This window comes from Chironomus tepperi, unplaced genomic scaffold (genome assembly GCF_022539635.2).
Source record: "Chironomus tepperi strain 1889 unplaced genomic scaffold, CSIRO-AGI_Ctep_v1 contig_81, whole genome shotgun sequence".
Taxonomy (NCBI): domain Eukaryota; kingdom Metazoa; phylum Arthropoda; class Insecta; order Diptera; family Chironomidae; genus Chironomus; species Chironomus tepperi.
In genome coordinates, this window is record NW_027226203.1 from 592,248 (window position 1) to 613,004 (window position 20,757).

A 20,757-nucleotide genomic window follows, 5' to 3' on the forward strand; every position below is an offset into this window, starting at 1 on the left:
TACATAATAATGCGGTTTTGATATCCCTTTTTATCCTTTTCACACCACCTTCAACTAACTGGATGTCTGAGAAGGAAAAATGGGGTAAAAAAAGGTTAATACTTGATACTCATTATACTCAGCCATGCGGGAAAGGGAAGCTTGTGTGTGTGAACAAGAAAATGTTGTTGGTTTATGCTTATTATTAAATGAAAGGGATTTCTTATCTTTGATCGTTGGATATTTTTCATTTTCACTTATTTTCATAGTTTGTGCTTATTTGAGAGTGGAATGAAAGGATTGAAGGTCTTTTTGGTGTGGTTTTGTTGATGATTATGGTGTAAATATTTTGATTATAGATGGTTTGTTTGGAGGGATTATGTGGTTTTGAGGAAATGGATGAGATTGTCTGAGAATGTGCTACTTACTAACTTCGCTGGCCGTACAGACCAATTGTAATCCATGGCCTTCCATAGTTTGTATCGCTGGCTGAGAATGCGTGAATATAATTTGTAAGCTGATTTTTAGTTCATCTTACTCATTACAATAGAACATAATTGCAATCTGTAAGTACTGTGAACAGGCATTGCCTTCAAGCAGACAACTTTTTTTGCCTGCGAACATGCAATACCTGTCATGCTTGTGACATTTTACAGATAACTCACAGAATGCAACTACTCTGTTTTTCAAAAAAAAAAATGTGCTTGTAAAAGACAATACCTGTTTGTAGACGACTTCTCTCACAGTTCTTGCCGGTTTGTAGCAAAAACAATTGTCTGTGTGCCTGTTAGTTGCCTGAAGCTGTCACAAGCACCTGTTTTTCAACTCTGCTAGAGAAAGAGCCAAATAGGGGTTTTAGTGTCAATATTGCTTTAAACAAATTCAAATTCTGTCTATGTCCCTATTACTTACTCTAACCATGTTTCTTTGTAAAGCTTAAGATACAATAAAAGGCTTTCAATCTGGTTCTATCACCAATATTGTACAAATTAAAAAGCAAAGTCTCTGTGTGCACGTCTAATATGCCCGGAAAAGCACTACTTATGTAGAACATCAAGTTAACGGCAAGATGCGAAGTAACTCTGTCGGTACCGTAATGGTTGATTTGGGCACATTTTTAGGGTAAAACATGTGGGGTTAAACATAACAAAAATCAAAAATTCTCCATTCTGAATAATTTGTGTCGATCGGGACAATACCTAACATATTTCATAAAACATCCTGTCAATCCCTAACAAACAATGAGCAAACTTACTTGAATGAACCTGTTCATGAGTCTAATTAATCAATATAATTGAGCATGTTCAATTTTGAGACACATTGAGCAAGTTCAATTTTATCAGCATATTCATAACCATCCTCCTAGAATAGATGTCAAAGCACTTCCTTCGTCCTTAATTCCATCCCCGACATCAATTCATTTACACATCATATTTGTCTTCTTATATCGCAATTTAAAAATTCATTTCAATTACAATATCCAATAAAGAAACTGTAAAGTTAAAATGAAAATAATGGCACGAATGTAAAGTAATATTGGAATCTTAATGCTACTTGCAATAAAATATAACTCAAGATGAATGGATGTGTGATATGTGTGAGATAAATTGAAAGTCATAAATTTTCTTTGCCACTGCTCGCTTTTATTTCTTTCCTTTTTTTTTGTGCTTCAAGACAATACTTTTATCTTATTTTTTTTCGTTGTATCCCCTCAATGCCATCACGATGAGAATGGGAATCGCACATATGTCGTTCATTGTAAGAGTATTTGTGAGGACGAAACTCAATAAATTTTCTTGAACGACGAGGATAGCAAAAAATATTGTCAGCCATAGCGAGAATGAAATATGAATCGAGTGGCATTGCTTGATGATTCCGAAATCAGCCAAAAAAAAACTGACATTCACAGTTGTTTCTGCTTTGTGGATAATAAACTGCTCAAATTTATACTTTTTGGACTCATGAAATTAAGATAAGATAAAAATAAAATAAATTTAACAAAAGAGTTTTTTTATCGCAAAATTTATAATCTGCAGAAAATGTTTTTTGATATTTTTTGACCCAATGATCGTTAAGCGAATTAATAAAATCATTATTCGGACATTTTAGGAGTTTCGTTTTGGAAAGGAGTTTATTTTTGGGTTTAGTCGCACCGTGAATTTGAGATGTGGTATGTAGTCAAGCAGGATTGTTCAAAGTGAATAAATGCATTAATTTTGAGCTATAAATTAGTATTAAATGATGCCTGGCTTCATTTAAAACAAGCACAAAAATTAAGGCACATGGAGTAAAAAACGATTTCCAAGTTGGCGTGACTTGTCTCGAATCAGATTTGTCAAAATTCGGTCCTAACTAAACGCATGTTTACTTTGGGATTCTACTTTCCTACTTTTTCACGCAGTGTGTCTTTCGGGAAGTCAAAAACAAGTGCTTCAATGTAAAATTAAAACGAGTACCTCAACAAATCTTTTGAGGCTGAATTTCGTTGTTGAATAAGTGCGACAAGGTAAAAGTGACCTAAACGCACAATTAGAGCTGTTTTCAAACCATTTAAATAGCTGAGGAACATACCCAAACAGATCAAGTTCCTCCAGAAACGTAGCCAGAAAATGAGAGGGATTTTTGGACTATATTGTATAAAACTTATTTTTTTTTACAAAAACCCAAGCAAATTGAAGATTTTCTTGCATTAATGGGGGTTTTTGGCTGTTTGAATACGATATTTGAGCTAACAAAGTCAGTTAATTGAGCTAAAGGATCAGACACTCCAGTGGTATATCGACTTGACTTTCATATAAATTCAACAAGTACAAATTAGGAATTAAACCTGGATTTCTGAACACCAAGTCAGAGTCATGTCGGCGTGAATTTGAACGATTTGTATTATTCGGAATAGATTTTCCGATATACTGCCGGATTTGGGAAAAGATGACACTCATATGTATGGTTAGCCCATTTATTACTCATTAAATAAATCAACGAATTGTCTCTAAAAAATGATAAAAATCTCTTCCATGTATGATTATCAATGCCATGCCAACTAACCACTTGATTTTAAATAGAAAATTAATGCAAATTAAGCACAGACCTTTTAAAATAATTTATTGAAAAATCCGCTCATATCTTATCAAACCCCAAAAAAAAGAAATCTGTACCCATTTCCTCCATAAATCCTCAACACAAAAATTCCCATCGTTTAAAAAATGAGCCCCTCGACACCAAAAAACATTCCTTTTATATCTCATTTAACATCGAGTAATAAGAAGACAATAAATAAATATATTTAATATGCTCCGAAAACATCGATAAGAATTAAAATAATGAAATTTATGATCATAATATAGAATGTGATGTGAGACCCAAAATGAGTAGATATTTATGAGACTATTTCGATCATCACAAATTAACGTGATATTTTATCTCAAAAAATGAATTTCAATTCCCAGATCCCATGAATGCCCACATAATTATAATATCTTTAAAGGTAAGCTAAAGAAGAAATGAAATCAGCGATTAACAAAACACCGATCGGTGGACAAAGAAGAAGAAGTTCCAGGTAAAAAATAAGAGTCGACTTCAGGCGCTTCACAAAATAATTTATGGCCAACTTTCATCGGAATATTATTAAAATTAATTTCTTCTTTTTTTCGTGTGCTTCTTTATCTCTCATTGGATATTGAGTGTGTATGGCTTTAGACGCAAGTGACTGAGTGTGTTCTTATCTGTGATCTTGTTGAATTATGGACATATAATAAATGGTGAGCCACATGAGATCTTATTTTTTTTTTTTTTGGTCTCTCTCGTTTGTCGATGATGATCATCACAATAAATTAACAGGCACACAACACACATAATCATAATATTGTTATTTTTTTTGGTTTGATATGGATATGGTTTGTGAAAATAATAAATTAAATGATATTTAGATTCAATGTGAGAGTCCGAGTGGGACAAAATAAGGAGAGGAGTCAGAACCCGAGCGACACAAATGAGAAGGCTTGATCAAGGATCTTTGAAGGCTCCGTTAAACCTCCTTTATCAGCACCAAATCAAATCCGTCTATTTTTGGAAGTCATATGAACACTTAATGGAAGCAGCTTCCAATAGTTGATAAAGGAGGTTCAAGGAAGCCTTTAATGCTATGTAGCGAAATCTTCTTCATTTGTGTCGCTCAAAGAATGGATATCAAACTTAAGTATAGATTCCAAATAGGACCCTGTGCTGTCAGGGATAATGGACTAAAAATCAAGGGTCAGGCACTCCAAAAGTACAGTACTATTCTTAATGTACAACCCATACACTGTACCTACTATATTTACTATACTTGTATGAAAAGGACCTGCAAGGTCTGACCCTTGCTTTCTAAAAAGCAAGATTTTTCGAGATAGATACCAAAACTTCAGAAGAGTTGCAAAACAGGCACCTGTCACTGGCAAAAACCGTATAATGTCTTGATAATTTGATTGGTTTTTGTCTTCTCAGTGTTTTTCTCGAGAATTGTTGGGATATATTCATACCAAAACTCAAACACGTCTCTACTTTTGTATGAAATCAAGGCTTTTATATCGATTTTAGTCAATATTATCATACAAATTCTTAGCCTATCTAAAGTTCATATATATATATTATTATAGCAGCTTAATGCGTGAATATCAAAACTGTTATCAAAACCCAAAATCTACCTTTCTTCATAACCGATAAAGAAAATTCCATACAAAGTCAAAAATGTCAAGGTTTTTCCAAAGGAGCTCTTAACTCTCTAACCCCGAACAGACCGAACAGACCGAACAGACCGAACAGACCGAACAGACCGAACAGACCGAACAGACTGAACAGACAGTACAGACCGAACAGACCTAACAGACCGTACAGACCGAGCAGATCGAACAAACCGACCAAACCAAACAGTTCGAACAGACTGAACATGCAAAATCCACCGACTGAAAAATAGTATGATGTCCTTTGAAATTGATCTTCAGATGGAAACTAAAAGAATGCAAGGATCACAATTGACCTATACGGCTAGCGAAGTAAGCAAGTACATAACTTGCTAAAGGTTAAGCAGCAAGGCTAAAGTATTAACAAATAATTCAACTTAATATTTCAAAATGATAAGAAAATTTGTATAAAAGCACCAAATATCGACACACGTCTCCAGTTAATTTATCAAATTACGATGAATTTGAAAGTGTTATTGTTGTTTGCAATATATCTGCACGTAAGCTATGGCGTAGAGTTATATTGCACTTATCGTATGTATTCGCTTGATTATGTTTGTGAATTAAGAATACAAAATCCAAATGGACTCAATAATTTCACGGAAATTGGAGGTGTGCATCTACCAGGACGAACAAATGATGATGTAGCTATAATCTATGGAACATCAATGTCAATAAGCACAAATATTCCATCAATTTTATGTGATACATTTCCAAATTTAAGGCAAATTTCACTTATTCGGTATGGTATTGAGAGAATTGACGAGGATTCCTTTAAGAATTGTAAGAATCTAGTCTATCTGTACTTGGGTAGCAACAGCATCTCTGAAATACATGAAAGATCATTTAGTGACAATTTAATGCTTGAAAGATTAGACTTAGCCGATAACAGATTAACAACTTTACCAGAAAATGTCTTTGTGGATCAACGTAACTTAACATCATTAACATTAAGTCACAATAGCTTTATTGACATACCAAACAACATATTTGATTCATTGACGAAATTAAACTATTTGGCTTTAACTGATTGTCAGCTGTCTCATCTTAAAGTACAATGGTTTAGAAATTTAGTCACTTTACGGACATTAGAGCTCCAATCTAATCAACTTGAGGAATTACCACGTCATATATTTGATCCACTGCAAAGCATGTACAGTATTAATTTAGACTCTAATCAATTTAAAGTCATTCATTCTGATTGGTTTGGAATTTTATCAAATTTTCGAATTATTCAGCTTAATGACAATCAAATTAATGCTGTTGATGAGAGATTTGTTGATAATAATGCTGTTTTAAAATTGGGAATGCTTAATAATATTTGTGTAAATTATGATATTTATGATAATTCACAATCAAAAGAGATAATGAGGGAGATATTGCAAACATGTTTTGATAATTATCAAGCTATGTATTTGTAAGTAAGTATAATTAAATAATTAATAAAAGGCACACTGCGTGAAAAATTCGAATATGATTCAAAGTTGGGAGAGTTGCATGGACACGACGGAATATTCTGCGGAAGAAAATTCCTCGAAATAATCTTCCGGCGAAGTAAGTTCCGCGGAATATCCCGTCGGGTGATCCGACACCTCCAAAACCAGAGTCACACTGACCTGAAAACACTAATTTTCGACTTTCTCACTTTGTATGCCTTTTGGGATCATGATTGCTTGTACATTATTTGTGGGTTTGAAGATTCAAAGGTTTTTATGCCTCTTTAACTGCCTATTACATTTTTAGGGGCTTTTCCTTTGATTGATGAAGATAAATAAATAAATAAATAAATTAAAATAGATTATTTTTGAGTTTTTTCTGTGAAACAATCAATTAATAGATTTTTCAAGAGATAAAACTAGGTTTTACTAGACCCGGAAAACATACAGCAAAGAAACAGCAGAAAATCAGGTTCAGGCCAACTTAACTTGACCAACCTGAGATCGGATTGTGTCTAAAAATGCTTCAAAAAATGCTTCAATTTCTACGCCATATGTAATTGGTTATTGGCAAGTGGTACCCAGCGAAAAAGCCAGCTTCAGCCACCAACTGAAATATGTCGAGGATCACACTTGATCTATAAGGCCATTGAAGTAAGTAAGGCTACGCCATCTCCTTTCAGAATATAAATTATCAATAAAATGAATAAACATCCCCATCAATTCCACCAAACCATCACCATCTACTTATAAAATATTGACATCAGCATCGACGATCACAGACCGAATTCTGTCGATAACATAAATTTTATTCTCATTTGAATTCTTGATCAAATCGGTCAAGATATCATTAGGAGGTATTTTTTATGGTCATATTGAATTAATTGATTTAAATTTTTTTGTGTCTGTGACTCAAAGAAGCTATATTGCTTTTTATTTGTGCCTTTTTAATCCATGGCGCTTTAACTGTTATCTAAAGTTCGAGATTTCAGCTTAATTTATTGGATCGTTGAATTTTTACTTCCTTTCACTCATTAATTGAGAATATCGTAAGGCCATTAGGTGCTTACTCTCAAATTACAGACTTATTCACTTTAACCAATCGACATTATCATAATTATCGTTGCGTTCTCTGAAAAGTTTCTAAAAATGGAAACAAGTAAACAGGAAAGTCTTGTTAAATGAATTTTACGTCGATTTTTTTAGTACCCAATATTTATCCCAATGGACGGGATAATTTTATCATGCTTCCAAAAATTGGAATTTTCAGATTTTGGTCAAAGTCTCTGAAATTTCCTAATTAAAATTTAAGCAAAGGAACTATGTTACACTTAGTTTATTAATGCATCATATTCAATTGATTGTACAGGACGATTCATTAATTCTTGAATTTGACTCTGTAGTTCCCTAACAGCTTCTTGTAAATCTTCGATTTGCTTCTGTTGCTCTTGATTGTTGTCCTCAATTGAGCAGACCCTTTCATCCAAATTTCCACCAACACAACCTATTTAAAATTATTATTAGTCTCTAAAAGTCACTCAAATTCAAAATACTTACCAGGATTTGAGATTTCAAAATTCATAAAGCACTGTCGCAGACCATTTCTGATAATTTGCCTTGATTCCGAATCATCATAAAAGAATGAGTTTACACAGCTATTATTTCTCATATCAATACCCCATATTTGAGTATTGTCAATAAATTTCTCATCAACAGCATCAATATCGTTATCGGCAGCAGTAAAGAATGATAAATTTGATGAAATTCCAAACGAATTAGAATTAATGACTTTAAGATTATTTCCATCTAATCTAATAACTGTGATATTCAGCAAGGAACTAAAAATATTGGCTGGAAGCTCCTCAATCTCATTCTCAGATAAAATCAATGTATCTAATTTAGTAAGGGATGCAAAAATATCAGCAGGAAGTTCTGTTATTCCAAGATCATTTAGTCCTAAGAACAGCAAATTCTTCAGCGGCTCAAACCATTCAATTCGAAGATTTGGTAGCTTATTGTTACCCAAGTCTAATACATTCAAATTAGTCATGGAATTGAAAAAGTTTAACGGCAGGTCTTCAAAAGCATTCCTGTCCAAGTATAATTCCTCCAAATTAACAAAATGTTCAAACATCTCCGTAGTCAGATTTGGTATGTTATTGACGCTCAAGCCTAGCGATACCAAAGTAGACAGCGAATGAAAAATATTTGACGGAAGTTCCTCAATTTGATTGGCAAAGAGCCACAAAGTTCGAAGGTTGGTAAAATTTTCAAACCATCTGACCTTAAGATCCTTAATAAGATTGCTTTCCAGCCCCAAATACGTCAAATTCCTTAAAGGAACGAAAATATTTTCAGGCAGGTCTGTGATTTTGTTAAAATCCAGTCGCAGTCTGTCCAGCTTTTGTTGATTTGCAAAGACATTTTCAGGTAAAGTTGGCAGGTCATTGAACCAAAGTTCCAGCCAGAAAAGCTCAGTATTTTCAATGAATGAATTTTCCTCAACTTCTGTGATGTTGTTTCCGTTCAAATGAATATGTGTCAGCTGTTTGCAGTTCCTAAAGGAATATTCATGAATTTTTCTAATTCCAATGCTTCTAAGTTGACTGCTTCTTGTGTTTGGGAATGTGTCACATATTATTGATGGAATATTTGCTGTGTTTGATTGAGGATTTCCAGTATCTGCAGTAACAGTCACTACATCCTCGTCTGTCATTCCAGTGATGTGTAATCCAGGAATTCTTGTAAAGTTGTTGAATCCTTCTGGATTTATTATTGTTAATCGACAGGTATAGCCAGTAGACTGACTAATGGAGTAGATGCACCATAGTTCCTGACTATAAATTGCCTGACAATTAATCAGAAGAATGGATATCAAAATTATAACTTTTTGAAACATTTCACAGATTTTTGTGCAGCGAATTTTGCAATCTATGGCACCTTTTGAATCACTGAGCTGATTTGATCAATTTATCAGCATTTATATACATGCTTTATCATTATTTTTAATTTTGCGAACTGTCGTCATTTGAAGATATTTTTTTGAACTTTGTAACATCTAAAATGATATCATTTGTTGCAATATCAAAGGAAAAATTTGATCCAGCTTAATTATTGTTGATTACTAAGCACTCAAAATTATCAAAACAGGAATCAGCAATTGCAATTCAACTTAAGTGCACAAATAAGTTGAATTTGAGTGAAAACCTGAGTAGATAAGCGGCGATTATAAGTTATAAGCTTGATACATCATCAAGTTAAAATTTCAATCTTCAGTGAACTCATATATAGATCCATGAGTAACAAAATTGAACATGCTTAATTATACGATTATCTGAAAATATCTGCTCACTCGAGTTATGCTCATTGCTTGTATTCGGGATATATCATGAGCCTGTTTTTTTGAACATAAACCATTGTCTGAACGGTAGGGTAAATCGGTGTTAAAATTCTAATTTTTCATCTAACAGATCACTGTCTGTATGAATAGAATTAAAAAAATTATACCATACAATTAATTGAAAAAATTAAAACAATTCCAAATCACATAAATTCAATATTTATTTAATTTTTTATACAAGAACAATTCATTAACTCTTCTACCAATTTTCGCAATTCTTTAACATCTTCTTGTAGTTCAGTAATCAGTTCATGCTGATGCAGGATTTCATCTTCAATTGTACAGACTCTCTCATCCAAATTTCCACTGACGCATCCTGAAAAATATTATAATTTTCTTCAAATCTTACTGAAAACTCCCGAATAGCATAAATTGATCAAAAATCAGATTCCAGGTTGGAGTGACTCTAACTTGGTTGTAAATTTGGTTTAAATCCGGTCTCAGGTTGACAGGACAATATCAACTGAATTAAGGTATCCCGAAGTCTCTGTTTGAACAAATTCTCGAAACCAAAGTCTTCAGGATCCCTTAAAACCGAATCCGGCACAATGTTAGGATTTTATCGGGCAATACAATACCGGCACCATGTTAGAGTCAATTTGGTCTGGTATCGGATTTCTGATCAATTAACCAACTTTTGCTAATATGCATTTTTAATCCAATAATTTCAAATACATACCTGGATTCAAATTTTCAAAATTTTCAATGCACGTTCGTAAAGCATCCCTCATGATCTGTCTTGTTTCGGTATGATCACTAATATCTAAATCTGCGCATATATTTCCGGTCATATCAAGAAATAGAATACCAGTATTGTCAATAAATTTCTCATCAAAAGCATCAATTTTGTTGGATGTAACCGTCATGATTGTTAGATTTGGTAAAATTCCAAACCAATTAGAGTCAATGACTTTAAGCTTATTTTCATCTAGTCTAATAAATTCCAATTTATGCAAAGAACTGAAAATATTTTCCGGCAGGTCCTCAATCTTATTCATAGCTAAACTTAAATATTCTATATTAACAAGTGATGTAAAAATATCAGCAGAAAGTTCAGATATCTTATTGTTAATAAGCAGCAATCCCTCCAAATTGCTCAACGGCTTAAACCATTCAGCACGAAGATTTGAAAATTTATTAGAACTCAAGTCCAGCACCTTTAAATTATTCATAGAGTTGAAAAAGTCTAATGGCAAGTCGTCAAGTTTATTGTCACCCAGCCACAGTTCCTCTAAATTTACGAAATTCTTAAATGCTTCTGTTGTCAATTCTGATATTTTGTTGAGGCTTAAATACAGCCGTACCAAGGTATTTAGTGAATGAAAGGCATTAGATGGAATTTCCTCGATCCGATTATAGCCAAGCGATAAAGTTGTAAGGTTTTTGAAATTTTCAAACCATTTGACATTCAGTTCCTTAATTAAATTACCCTCCAAACCCAAAAACGTCATTTGCTGTAAAGGAGCGAAAATATTTTCGGGCAGGTCAGCAATTAGTGTGTGTTCCAGTCGCAGTCTGACTAAGTTTTGTTGACTTGCAAATATATTTTCAGGCAATGTTGTTAACTCATTGATCCGAATATCCAAAAACTCAAGCTTATTGTTGGCAATGAATGAATTTTCATCAATTTCCGTAATGTTATTGCCATTCACGTTTAACCATGTCAGATGGATGCAACTTTTAAAAGAATATTCATGAATTTTCACAATTTCGATGAATGAAAGATCAATCTGTGCTGTATTTATGAAAGTATCACAGATTATTGATGGAATGTTTGATGTAATTGAACCCGAAAAGCTTCTATCGACCCTAACTACATGTTCGTTAGACATTCCTGGCGAGTGTGTGCCATTAATTTGAGTAAAATTGTTAAATCCATTTGGATTAACAATTGTCAATCGACATGCGTAGTTATTAGGAGAACCGTTAAATTCACAGCTTAATTCTTGACTGTAAATTGCCTGACAATTAATCAGAAGAATCAATATCAAAATTATAACTTTTTGAACCATTTCACAGACTTTATTGCAATCTATGGCACCTTTTAAATCACTGAGCTGATTTGATTAATTTATCAGCATTTATATACAAAATTCTTTATCATGTTGACTGTCGTAATTTGAAGGTTACTTGAAGATTACTTTGAACTTTGTTACCTCTAAATGATATCACGTGTGGCCATATCAAAAGAGAAATTTGATCCAGCTTAATTATTGTTGATTACTAAGTGCTCAAAATTATCGAATAACTTGGAAATAACAATCAGCGATGGCTACTTAACTCACGTAAAAAGAGCTTTAGATAAGGTTTGGTGATTCATAAGTTACTTGGTGATTATTTTGCGAAAATAAGAGCTTAAAGGATTGTGATTATTACGTATACAAAAGACATACAGTGTGCCAGGCGTAAGTCAGGTATGAGTCAGACACAAGACAGGTATGAGTTAGGTGTGAGTTCGGTGTGAGTTCGGTGTGAGTCAGGTGTGAATCAGGCGTGAACAAGCATGAGTTTGCGTGGGGTCGGATTTTGCCAAATTCAGAGTCATGCTCAACTTGAGGTTCATTATCTTGAATTTTGATGCCTTATCCCTTTCAGAGGTAGGATAAAGACAAAAGGATTGATCATGAGTGTTCCTGGTAGAATCTAACTGAGAATAGAGATAGTCGAGCTTCCCAGACGTGTATTTTTCAGACTAATCCACTAGCTTTGTAATCAGGGTTGTTACAACATATTCTGTTTTACAGAATGTGTACACATATGTCACATATTTCATGTGTGCACAGGGAAAAATGTGTGGATATGTGTGGATATATGTGGATATATGTGACATATTTTCAAAACACACCAGATTCTGCTTTTAACAACCCTGTTTGTAATAAAAAATTGGTAAATAAATTATGATATGCGATGGTAAGGCTTTCAGTAAAACCCGAGCGACACAATGAAATAAAAGACATTGTCCGCTGAAAAGTTAGTCAAAATAACTCCTAATGATGCCATCAGAGCTACTCTTCTTACTCCGTCTTACCCTTTAGTGTGGATTTTACTAAAGTCATATCATCAATTTACCCTAACAGACAGAGAGTATGCTTTCATATTACAGAAAAACCACTACAGTACCTAAAAGCGGTCTCTTTGTCTGTTACGGATAGTCCTGCCAACTCTTCATTCAAAACATATTTAAACTACTAATTTTCACTAAAAACAAGACAACGATAAGAATCCCCAGACCACTCTAAAAATCCAAACTCATCCAAATCCCACGCACAGAAGTTACAAATGAAAAAAACTTTATCGTCATTGACTATTCTAGATTATCATCCAGAAGTGACCATAAAAAAGTCATTTACTTTCCATTTGTATAGTTTTTCGTTATGCTGTATGAGAATTGTGACATTTATGAAGCTCATATTTGGTATTTTATAGCTGTACACACAATCTAATTCAAAACATTTTTCCTGCTTACATTCATCCCATCTATGCAGTATCTAAATGTATATATGTATAAGAATATAATCAAATTGATGTCGAAAGGAAATGATCCCCATAAAATTTGATGGTGCTGTCATCATGTAATCATGCGGAAAAATTGACTACAAATAAAAAAAGGAGTAATTTTTAGTTTATTGTAAGATGAAGGAAACTGTTAAAGTGTGTATGTACGGTTAGGGGGGGGTGCTGATGATGGCATGGGATTGGCACATTACTGTAAAATACTGTTAAAAAGATTACGAGAAGGAAAGAATAAAAAAAAAAGATTGTTGAAGGAGGGAAAATTTCTTACATGATTAAACGATGTTCACAGCTATCGATGTGTAGCTTTTACTTGTGGTAAGCATCCATATGAAGGGTGTGAATTTATTGGATTATCGGCAGATAATTTTTGAAATTTTTGGTAAACGTTTTAAGCTTAAAATTCTTGGATTATTTTTGAAAACAAGAACTAGATTCTTAGAAAAAAGTCGTCGATTTGAACTTCATTCATATAAAGAATTTGTTGCTTTAAACTAGATTCTTGTTAACAAGTCGTCGATTTGAACTTGATTCTTGTAAATAAGTCGACAATTTGAGCTTGATTTTTGGATACAAGTCATCACTTTGAACTAGATTCTTGTTAACAAGTCGTCGATTTGAACTTGATTCTTGGAAACAAGTCATCACTTTGAACTTCATTCTTGGAAACAAGTCGTCGATTTGAACTTGATTCTTGGAAACAAGTCGTCGATTTGAACTTGATTCTTGGAAACAAGTCGTCGATTTGAACTTGATTCTTGGATGCAAGTCGTCGCTTTGAACTTCATTCTTGAAAACAAGTCGACGATTTGAACTAAATTCTTGTAAGCAAGTCATCGATTTGAACTTAATTCATGGAAATGAGTCGCTGCTTTGAACTTGATTCTTTGAAACAAGTCGTCGCTTTGAACTTAATTCTTGGAAACAAGTCGTTGCTTTAAACTAAATTCTTGGAATCAAGTCGTCGATTTGAACTTAATTCCTCTAAACAAGTCATCACTTTAACCTCAATTCCAATTTTTCACACCATCAAATACCAAAATCAACCCACAATCCATACATAATGCCCATGAACTCACATAATCTCTTTTAACATTTTTTTTAACCCTTCTTTTGGGACATTGAAAATGATTCAGATTTAAATTCCTTCCTTTTTCAACCCTATCAACTTCTCGTTATACATTCAACTCCTCCATAGACATCTTAACCAGCAAAATTTTATGCCATACATGAAAACATCGTCATGACATGAAATCTGCTGACTATGCTGAGGTATGTGTGTGTATGCATGGTTATTTAATGACATTAAGAATATTCTTAAGTCATAAGCATGAATGAACGCACATTAATTGTGACTGTATAGAGTGAAATAAATTATAAAGCGCTTGAGATAATGTGAGCACTTTCCTTTTTTGAAGAAGCAGCCATAATGCTCGTTATAATTTTACTTGAATGTAATAAAGAGTAAGTTGTGAGGTTTTTGAGTGAAGGGTGGCATAGAGCGCATTTTTGGGGGTCTAATTGAAAAATGCCAAATTTTAGATCAAAATTCATGACATTCTCTCCAATTATTGACAAACCTGCAGAATATACTCCCATTCATCCAGCAAACCAACCCATAAACTTCAGCACATATCTCAACCAACTTACTCTCGCATAAAGTCGTTTAGATTAGAGCAATGAGCACTTTCCACAAAGTCATTTATGAAATATATAATGTTTATAAGGTGTGTAAACGATGACAACGATATGTGTATATATACGTATAATGCTTTACATCCATTAAGACTTTTTTTTTTCTACTTCTTTCTCAATGTGGAAGGAGGTTGAGTAAAAAATGACATCCGAAATGTGATAATGACTACGCTCGTGGATGTTCTTTAACAGTCTTCTTTTCCTTTTTGTCGTTTTTATGAAAATTTATTTTGATGGGTTTTTATGGTTATGTGTTGGAGTGGATGGATGATGATGGGATGGATGGAAATTGTTCATGGGAAATGGGGAGAAGATTTGTTGGGGGGAGGGGGATTTTAGGAGTTGTTTGAATAGAGCTGAGTAGAAGAAGGCTGTTTTGGAATAGATATGTGACTTAAACAAGTAGAACTGGACTTCAGAGCTCAAAGTCAATTCGAGTTTTGTATGGAGTCATGTTGAAGTTCAACCGACTTTTCCATTCAAAATTCAAGTCGACTTTGAGCTCTACTAGACATATCTATGTTTTAAAGAGTAAAATTAGACAGAATAGGGCTGTATTAAACATATCTGATCAAAACAGAGCCTTTTTTTCTAGTAAGGTTGGAAAAATTGAGCCTCTCTTGAGTAGAACTGATCAAATTTAGACTCTCTTAAGTCAAACTGAATAAAGTTGATGAACAAAATCATAAATCCTGACTTTGTGCATGGCAAAAATGCACGACGGCGACCAAAGAACTCTTGAAGAGAAGCTGTTGATAGAAACAGCGAAACATTTTGTATTGGTAATTGCCAAAGAGCAGCCAGCAATAGTACCATTTTAAGACGGCAACTCAGAGAAGCTATGGATGACAGTTGAGCTACACGGTCAGCGAAGCAAGTAAGAATAATCCCTAACAAGCGAAGAGCATGCTTTTATTGTGCAGAAAGACCACTATTTACGGTGCCTAAAAGAGGTCTCTTACCAGTTAAGGAATATTGAGTATTCACAGATAAACTGAGATGCTCTTAATCACAGCTAGTCATAATGATGGATGACAAAAGATCGCGAGGAAGACCGAAGAATTCCTGAATTGGATGTGTTGAAAAGGATGCTAGAACTCTTAATATCCCGAACTGGCAGAAGGTTTCAAAAGATAGAGCAGTCTTCAGACATTCCCTACGCGCGGCAATGAGCCCTTGTGCGCCCTCAGCCAAGGAAGTAAGTAAGTAATTCGATAGATAGATGGAATAAAGTTTAGGGTCCGTCGATGACAAAAGTGCACTGCGATCTACGATCTGTTGAACCATCCCTGTATGTAAGTAAGTCAGTAATAATGATAGTCCACTGAAGATGCTCTGATTTAAATGCCTCAATATTGATCCACAAAATCTCCAAAAAAATATCAAGAAGCACCCAAAACTGTCAAATAAATCAAAATGACATCATTAAAAATACCAAGAAAAGTCATCAAAAATTTCCAACATGTCAAGAAATTGTCATAAACAAATTAGAACTCACTTCAATGTTATTGCCAAAAAGCAAGAAATATGACATGAATGATGAAGACAAATATGCTCGTCATTCTCATATTTCACCGCATTATTATAATATATATTTTTTTCTGTCATATTTCATCGCATCGAGATGCTGAAAAAAAGTAAAACGAAATTTTATATTATTATGATTTTGGATGTGGGAGGGAAGCGATGACTTGTCACATGAAATTTTCAACAAACGAAAATTTTTTTTCATAATCGCACAAAATGAAATATGACAGCTGAAATCACTTTACATCAGCGAGACATCGAGACAGTTTTTTTGATTTTTATTAGCTTTCAATTATGCAAAGTTGAAATTTTATACTTTTTATTCCTCTATGCTGTCATATTTTTTAACATTTATTAAAATGGAATGAGATGGATGGATGATTATGCTTGTTTATTTTTTTGTGCTTTGTGTCTCATTTCTCTTCAAATTTATGAGTAGATAAGGGGACGTTCACTTATTACGTTATGCAAAAAAAAAACGAATTTTTAGACCCCCCCCCCCCCTTCCCTCGTTGCAATTTCCATGCAAAAAAAAAAATTGTTGTTTAGGCTGCTATAAAATCCTAGACCCCCCGTAACCCCCCATAAAAAGCGAACGTAATGCGTGAACGGCCCCCAAATAAATTTAGTGATTTTTTTTAACAGAAATTCTACCAAAATCAAGGAATCATGTCATCTTGTGTTATATCTGGCGCTCGTTAGAAACTCATTTTTGTTTGCTTTCTTCTACTTCTTTTTTGAGGGAGCACAAATAAGTTTTTGAGCATTTTTGAGATTGTGATGTTGACATAAGAACAACTCCTTGACCAACTTAGATGTAGAATCTGTTATGAATAAATTTAAAGATATGTTTTTTTAGGCTTGTTATAGAATGTCTCTTGAGAAAGAGAATTTAACATCCTTCTTTTGATTTGTTAGAGACCTTTGCTGCTTAGGAATCTGGTCTAGAATGATATTAGCTTGAATTCTCTCAATTTTTCCACACAACTTAAGTAGGAATTCAGCTTCAGGGTGGATTTCTTAATGTAACCATGCTATTCTGTGGAACTTGTGTTATAGCAAAATGCTTTCTGTCAGACTCTGGCTGGCTCTGACACCTATTTTGTACAAAATCTCTGTCCGCAGTGACATTATTTCATCACTGATCTGCGACATGTAGCATTTGGAACTGCAGAACGTTTTTTCCCTTTCGGTTTTCAACTAAAGGCAGTGTAACAAGCTTGTGATTCTGTCCCAGCATTGACATTCTCTCGGTCATTATTTTTACAAAGTATATGTCCAATCCTACTGTCCTTCCTCACCTTAATTTCCTTACCAGGAAGGCTTCAGATCAGTATAAATCATCAGTATCTACGAAATAATTTCATCAGTACCCGATAAAAAATGAAGAACCCTCTGAAACATATGTGCATAACCTATTAGATGCACAGGTCTGGATGGCTAAAGCTGCATGTCTGGAAATTTAGACGAACCCTATACAAAAATAATAATTACTTCACCATTATGATGCAATTCTCTTAATCAGAACGTTAACAGATCAGTCTTAAAAAATCCCAAGATATATAGATGTGTACATACAAAGTATACTCGACCATACTCGACCATACGGAATTTCGTATACTAATGTTCAGGAACGTAACATTTTAAAAATATTGTTGAAATTACATTCAAAAATTTTCAAACAAATATGGTGATACATTATTTTTGAGCTTTAGTCAGTTAGATGAGCATAAATAAAGCATTTACAATGGTTCTTACTAACTAAACTCATTTAAAAGTAGAATAATTTTCAAATCAAATTTTTATGAATTCTAGCAATTTTCTTACTATAAGTGTTATGTTTACAAAAAATTCAAATTTTTAGACACGTTAAAAACAGACCGAATTTTTATATGAACACATCTATATATCTTGAAAAATCCTTAAGCTTGACATTGAATTCATCACTGCTTCTAATGAGACTAAAAATTAATTTTTTCAACCAAACCATGTCTACATCTCTAGTTTAGTCCTTAACATTCTCAATATCGTTCAACATAAGATCTATGTTAATAATTTTGTTTACTTTAGTATATTTGAAAAGGTCTTAGAATCAATATTTGTAAAATGCACTCTTAATATATTCTGACTGACAGGATCATCTTGAAAAAAATCATAAAAAATTCTCCTTTTAATGGATAAATAAATAAAGTTTCAAAATCTAGGTGGTCTTTAACAATTGTGAAATAAATCCATAGAATCTTAACGTCTCTTAAAGCTGCGGGGGTCTACACTTGCCATCTTTTTGATGATTCTAAATTTCTGACTTGAATTGATGACACAAGTCAGCGTTGATGCCTTTGAATTTAAAGGAAATCTTTATTTCAGCAGTAGAACTCTAAATTTTGGAATAAGAGCCAGTGTTTAAGGTTGGCAAGTGGTAGCCAGCGATAGAACCAGCTTCAGGCGACTCCTGTAGGTGGTCATGGATCACAACTGATCTGTACGACCAGCGAAGTAAGTAAGTAAGTAAGTTTAAGATATCAACACTGGACAAAATGGATAAATCACTGTAAATTGTCCAAAGCACTCAAATAGCATTAGATTCTCAAATTCCATCAAATTTCACAACTTTTCTCTTGACATCAAAACTCAAAACATCTCAAATTCTTCAAAAAAAAAATAATCTCGCGATATTTCTTATCCTCATTTACTGTGCGCTAAAATATCTCAAATTTACAGAGAATTGACATCAAAAAAAGAACAAAACCTTCACGTCACTCTCGAGTAATTTGATATATGCACTTTTTTTTATTATCTCACAGCTCTTTTTATTGCCTTCATTTTTAGGACGCACACGTAAAATTTCATTCGTCAGCAACAATCACACATATACACATACACGTAAGTCATCACTTGAAGATTCAAATGACATGAGATGAAAATAAAGCGAAATAAAAACTAGAAGTGACTTTGCCTGTTACATGATCCATCACCATTAATGTCGTGTCGCATTTGCTTTGCTGTCATCAAACGTAAAAGAAGAGCTGAACAGCAGTGGAAGAATGGATTTGGAGATTGGGATGAAGTGAAATGAAAGGATGATAAAGTGACTTCTTAAATAAACTTAAATCTCTTCCTCTTCACTGACCGTCTCGGGACTGTCAGATAATGTTCTTATTCATTTATTCTTTTTGGTTTTGTGCTTCGTTTTTTTTTTGGGCATTTTAATGGATGAATTAATGAATGATTTTTGTGGGGTTAAGGATGAGTTGGGTGGTTGATGGCTAGGTGCTTGGTGTGCTTTAGTGTATGGTTAAACCTGGGGGATTGGAGATGCTGAAGTCGGACTCTGAAGCTGACTAATAGTCAAGTGAATACCTTACCGTCTGAGATATGTGCCAGTTAAGTCCGTTAAAGGATACAAGCAGTATAAGATTATCCAAACCACTTCGTCTGAAGAGTGGCAACTCCACGATCAAATTAGGGATGTAATGATTTATAACCAACAATTTCCGAAATCATAAAGTATTGTTAAACCTAGGTTGTACCTTAGAATAGGGTCTACGGTAACGCTTAGCGTCTATTTCATACTTTTATTGTCCATGTTCTTTAATGCGAGTGCATGTAGACCCTTTAAATATCTAGAAATATGTCAATAACTAATGATTATGTGCCATAGGACCGACCGAATTTCTGATGGTTTCTGACGAATTTAGGATGAAATTCGTCAAAATTTTATTTTTTTCCGTCAGAAATAAAAATTTTATTATCCTATAATTACATTGTAATTCGTCAGGAATTCATATAATAATTCATCAAAATTTTGTCAGAATTTCAACCTAAATCTGTCAGAATTTCATCAGAAATTCGGTCGATCCTATGGCACTCGCCCCAACTAATTATATCCTTAGTCAACCTCTCCCAGTTTCTAATGTCCACAAAAATTGCATTATTGTTGCCATAGTTGTTCCACAGGTACTCAGTCTAACTATAGACCTCTTACCATCCAAAAACCCTGCAATATCGCGCGAAACAAACAAGACAGTAAATTGCTTCTTTAAGAATTAAATACAAAATTTATAAATATCCACTATATGTGAAATAAAATGAAAATGAGATATCTGGTAAGTCAAAATAAGACAGCTAAGTGATTAAACATTACCTTCTTCTCATGTCTGCTTTGTCTTCTCCTTTTCATCTTTTTTCTACATTCTTATTTTTTTTTTTTTTGTTATTTTTAAAAAAAATATAAAAAATGTGAAAATAAATATAAAAAAAGAGAGCGGAGTTGGTAAGTAAATAACATGAAGAAGTTCTTGTTTCAAATAACAACAGACGATTAACACATCCAACTCGTTAGAGCCATCAAACCCATATCTTTTTTTCATCCATCTACCGCACATATATAATAATTTATTTTAGTTTCTTTTAGGGCGTTTGAAATGTTGAAATGATTTTGGAATTGGACGGGATTTGATTTTTGATGATTTTGATTGATTTTTGATCA

The 20,757-nt window shown here is 33.5% G+C and overlaps 3 protein-coding genes across 3 annotated transcripts; 1 reads left to right on the top strand and 2 right to left on the bottom strand.

The window, feature by feature from the left end:
- The first annotated feature begins 5,156 nt into the window (after positions 1–5,156).
- Positions 5,157–6,136, top strand: LOC139085707 (carboxypeptidase N subunit 2-like). The gene has a single exon (XM_070633836.1). The coding sequence runs from the start codon at positions 5,234–5,236 to the stop codon at positions 6,116–6,118; it is 885 nt and encodes a 294-aa protein (XP_070489937.1). The 5' UTR covers positions 5,157–5,233; the 3' UTR covers positions 6,119–6,136.
- Positions 6,137–7,454: 1,318 nt separating this feature from the next.
- LOC139085691 (carboxypeptidase N subunit 2-like) lies at positions 7,455–9,072 on the bottom strand. Its single transcript, XM_070633805.1, has 2 exons — positions 7,691–9,072; positions 7,455–7,637 (listed from the first exon to the last, which is right to left on the bottom strand). The coding sequence occupies exons 1-2, from the start codon at positions 9,030–9,032 to the stop codon at positions 7,465–7,467; spliced, it is 1,515 nt and encodes a 504-aa protein (XP_070489906.1). The 5' UTR covers positions 9,033–9,072; the 3' UTR covers positions 7,455–7,464.
- Positions 9,073–9,665: 593 nt separating this feature from the next.
- Positions 9,666–11,577, bottom strand: LOC139085694 (leucine-rich repeat-containing protein 15-like). Its single transcript, XM_070633807.1, has 2 exons — positions 10,213–11,577; positions 9,666–9,849 (listed from the first exon to the last, which is right to left on the bottom strand). The coding sequence occupies exons 1-2, from the start codon at positions 11,543–11,545 to the stop codon at positions 9,698–9,700; spliced, it is 1,485 nt and encodes a 494-aa protein (XP_070489908.1). The 5' UTR covers positions 11,546–11,577; the 3' UTR covers positions 9,666–9,697.
- Between the last annotated feature and the right edge of the window lie 9,180 nt (positions 11,578–20,757).

Coding starts and splice junctions, on each gene's coding strand:
- LOC139085707 (XM_070633836.1), top strand. CDS start 5,234: ATGTATTCGCTTGATTATGTTTGTGAATTAAGAATACAAAATCCAAAT.
- LOC139085691 (XM_070633805.1), bottom strand. CDS start 9,032: ATGTTTCAAAAAGTTATAATTTTGATATCCATTCTTCTGATTAATTGT. Junction 7,638..7,690: donor TTTTGAAATCTCAAATCCTG/GTAAGTATTTTG, acceptor AATTTTAAATAG/GTTGTGTTGGTGGAAATTTG.
- LOC139085694 (XM_070633807.1), bottom strand. CDS start 11,545: ATGGTTCAAAAAGTTATAATTTTGATATTGATTCTTCTGATTAATTGT. Junction 9,850..10,212: donor TTTTGAAAATTTGAATCCAG/GTATGTATTTGA, acceptor AATATTTTTCAG/GATGCGTCAGTGGAAATTTG.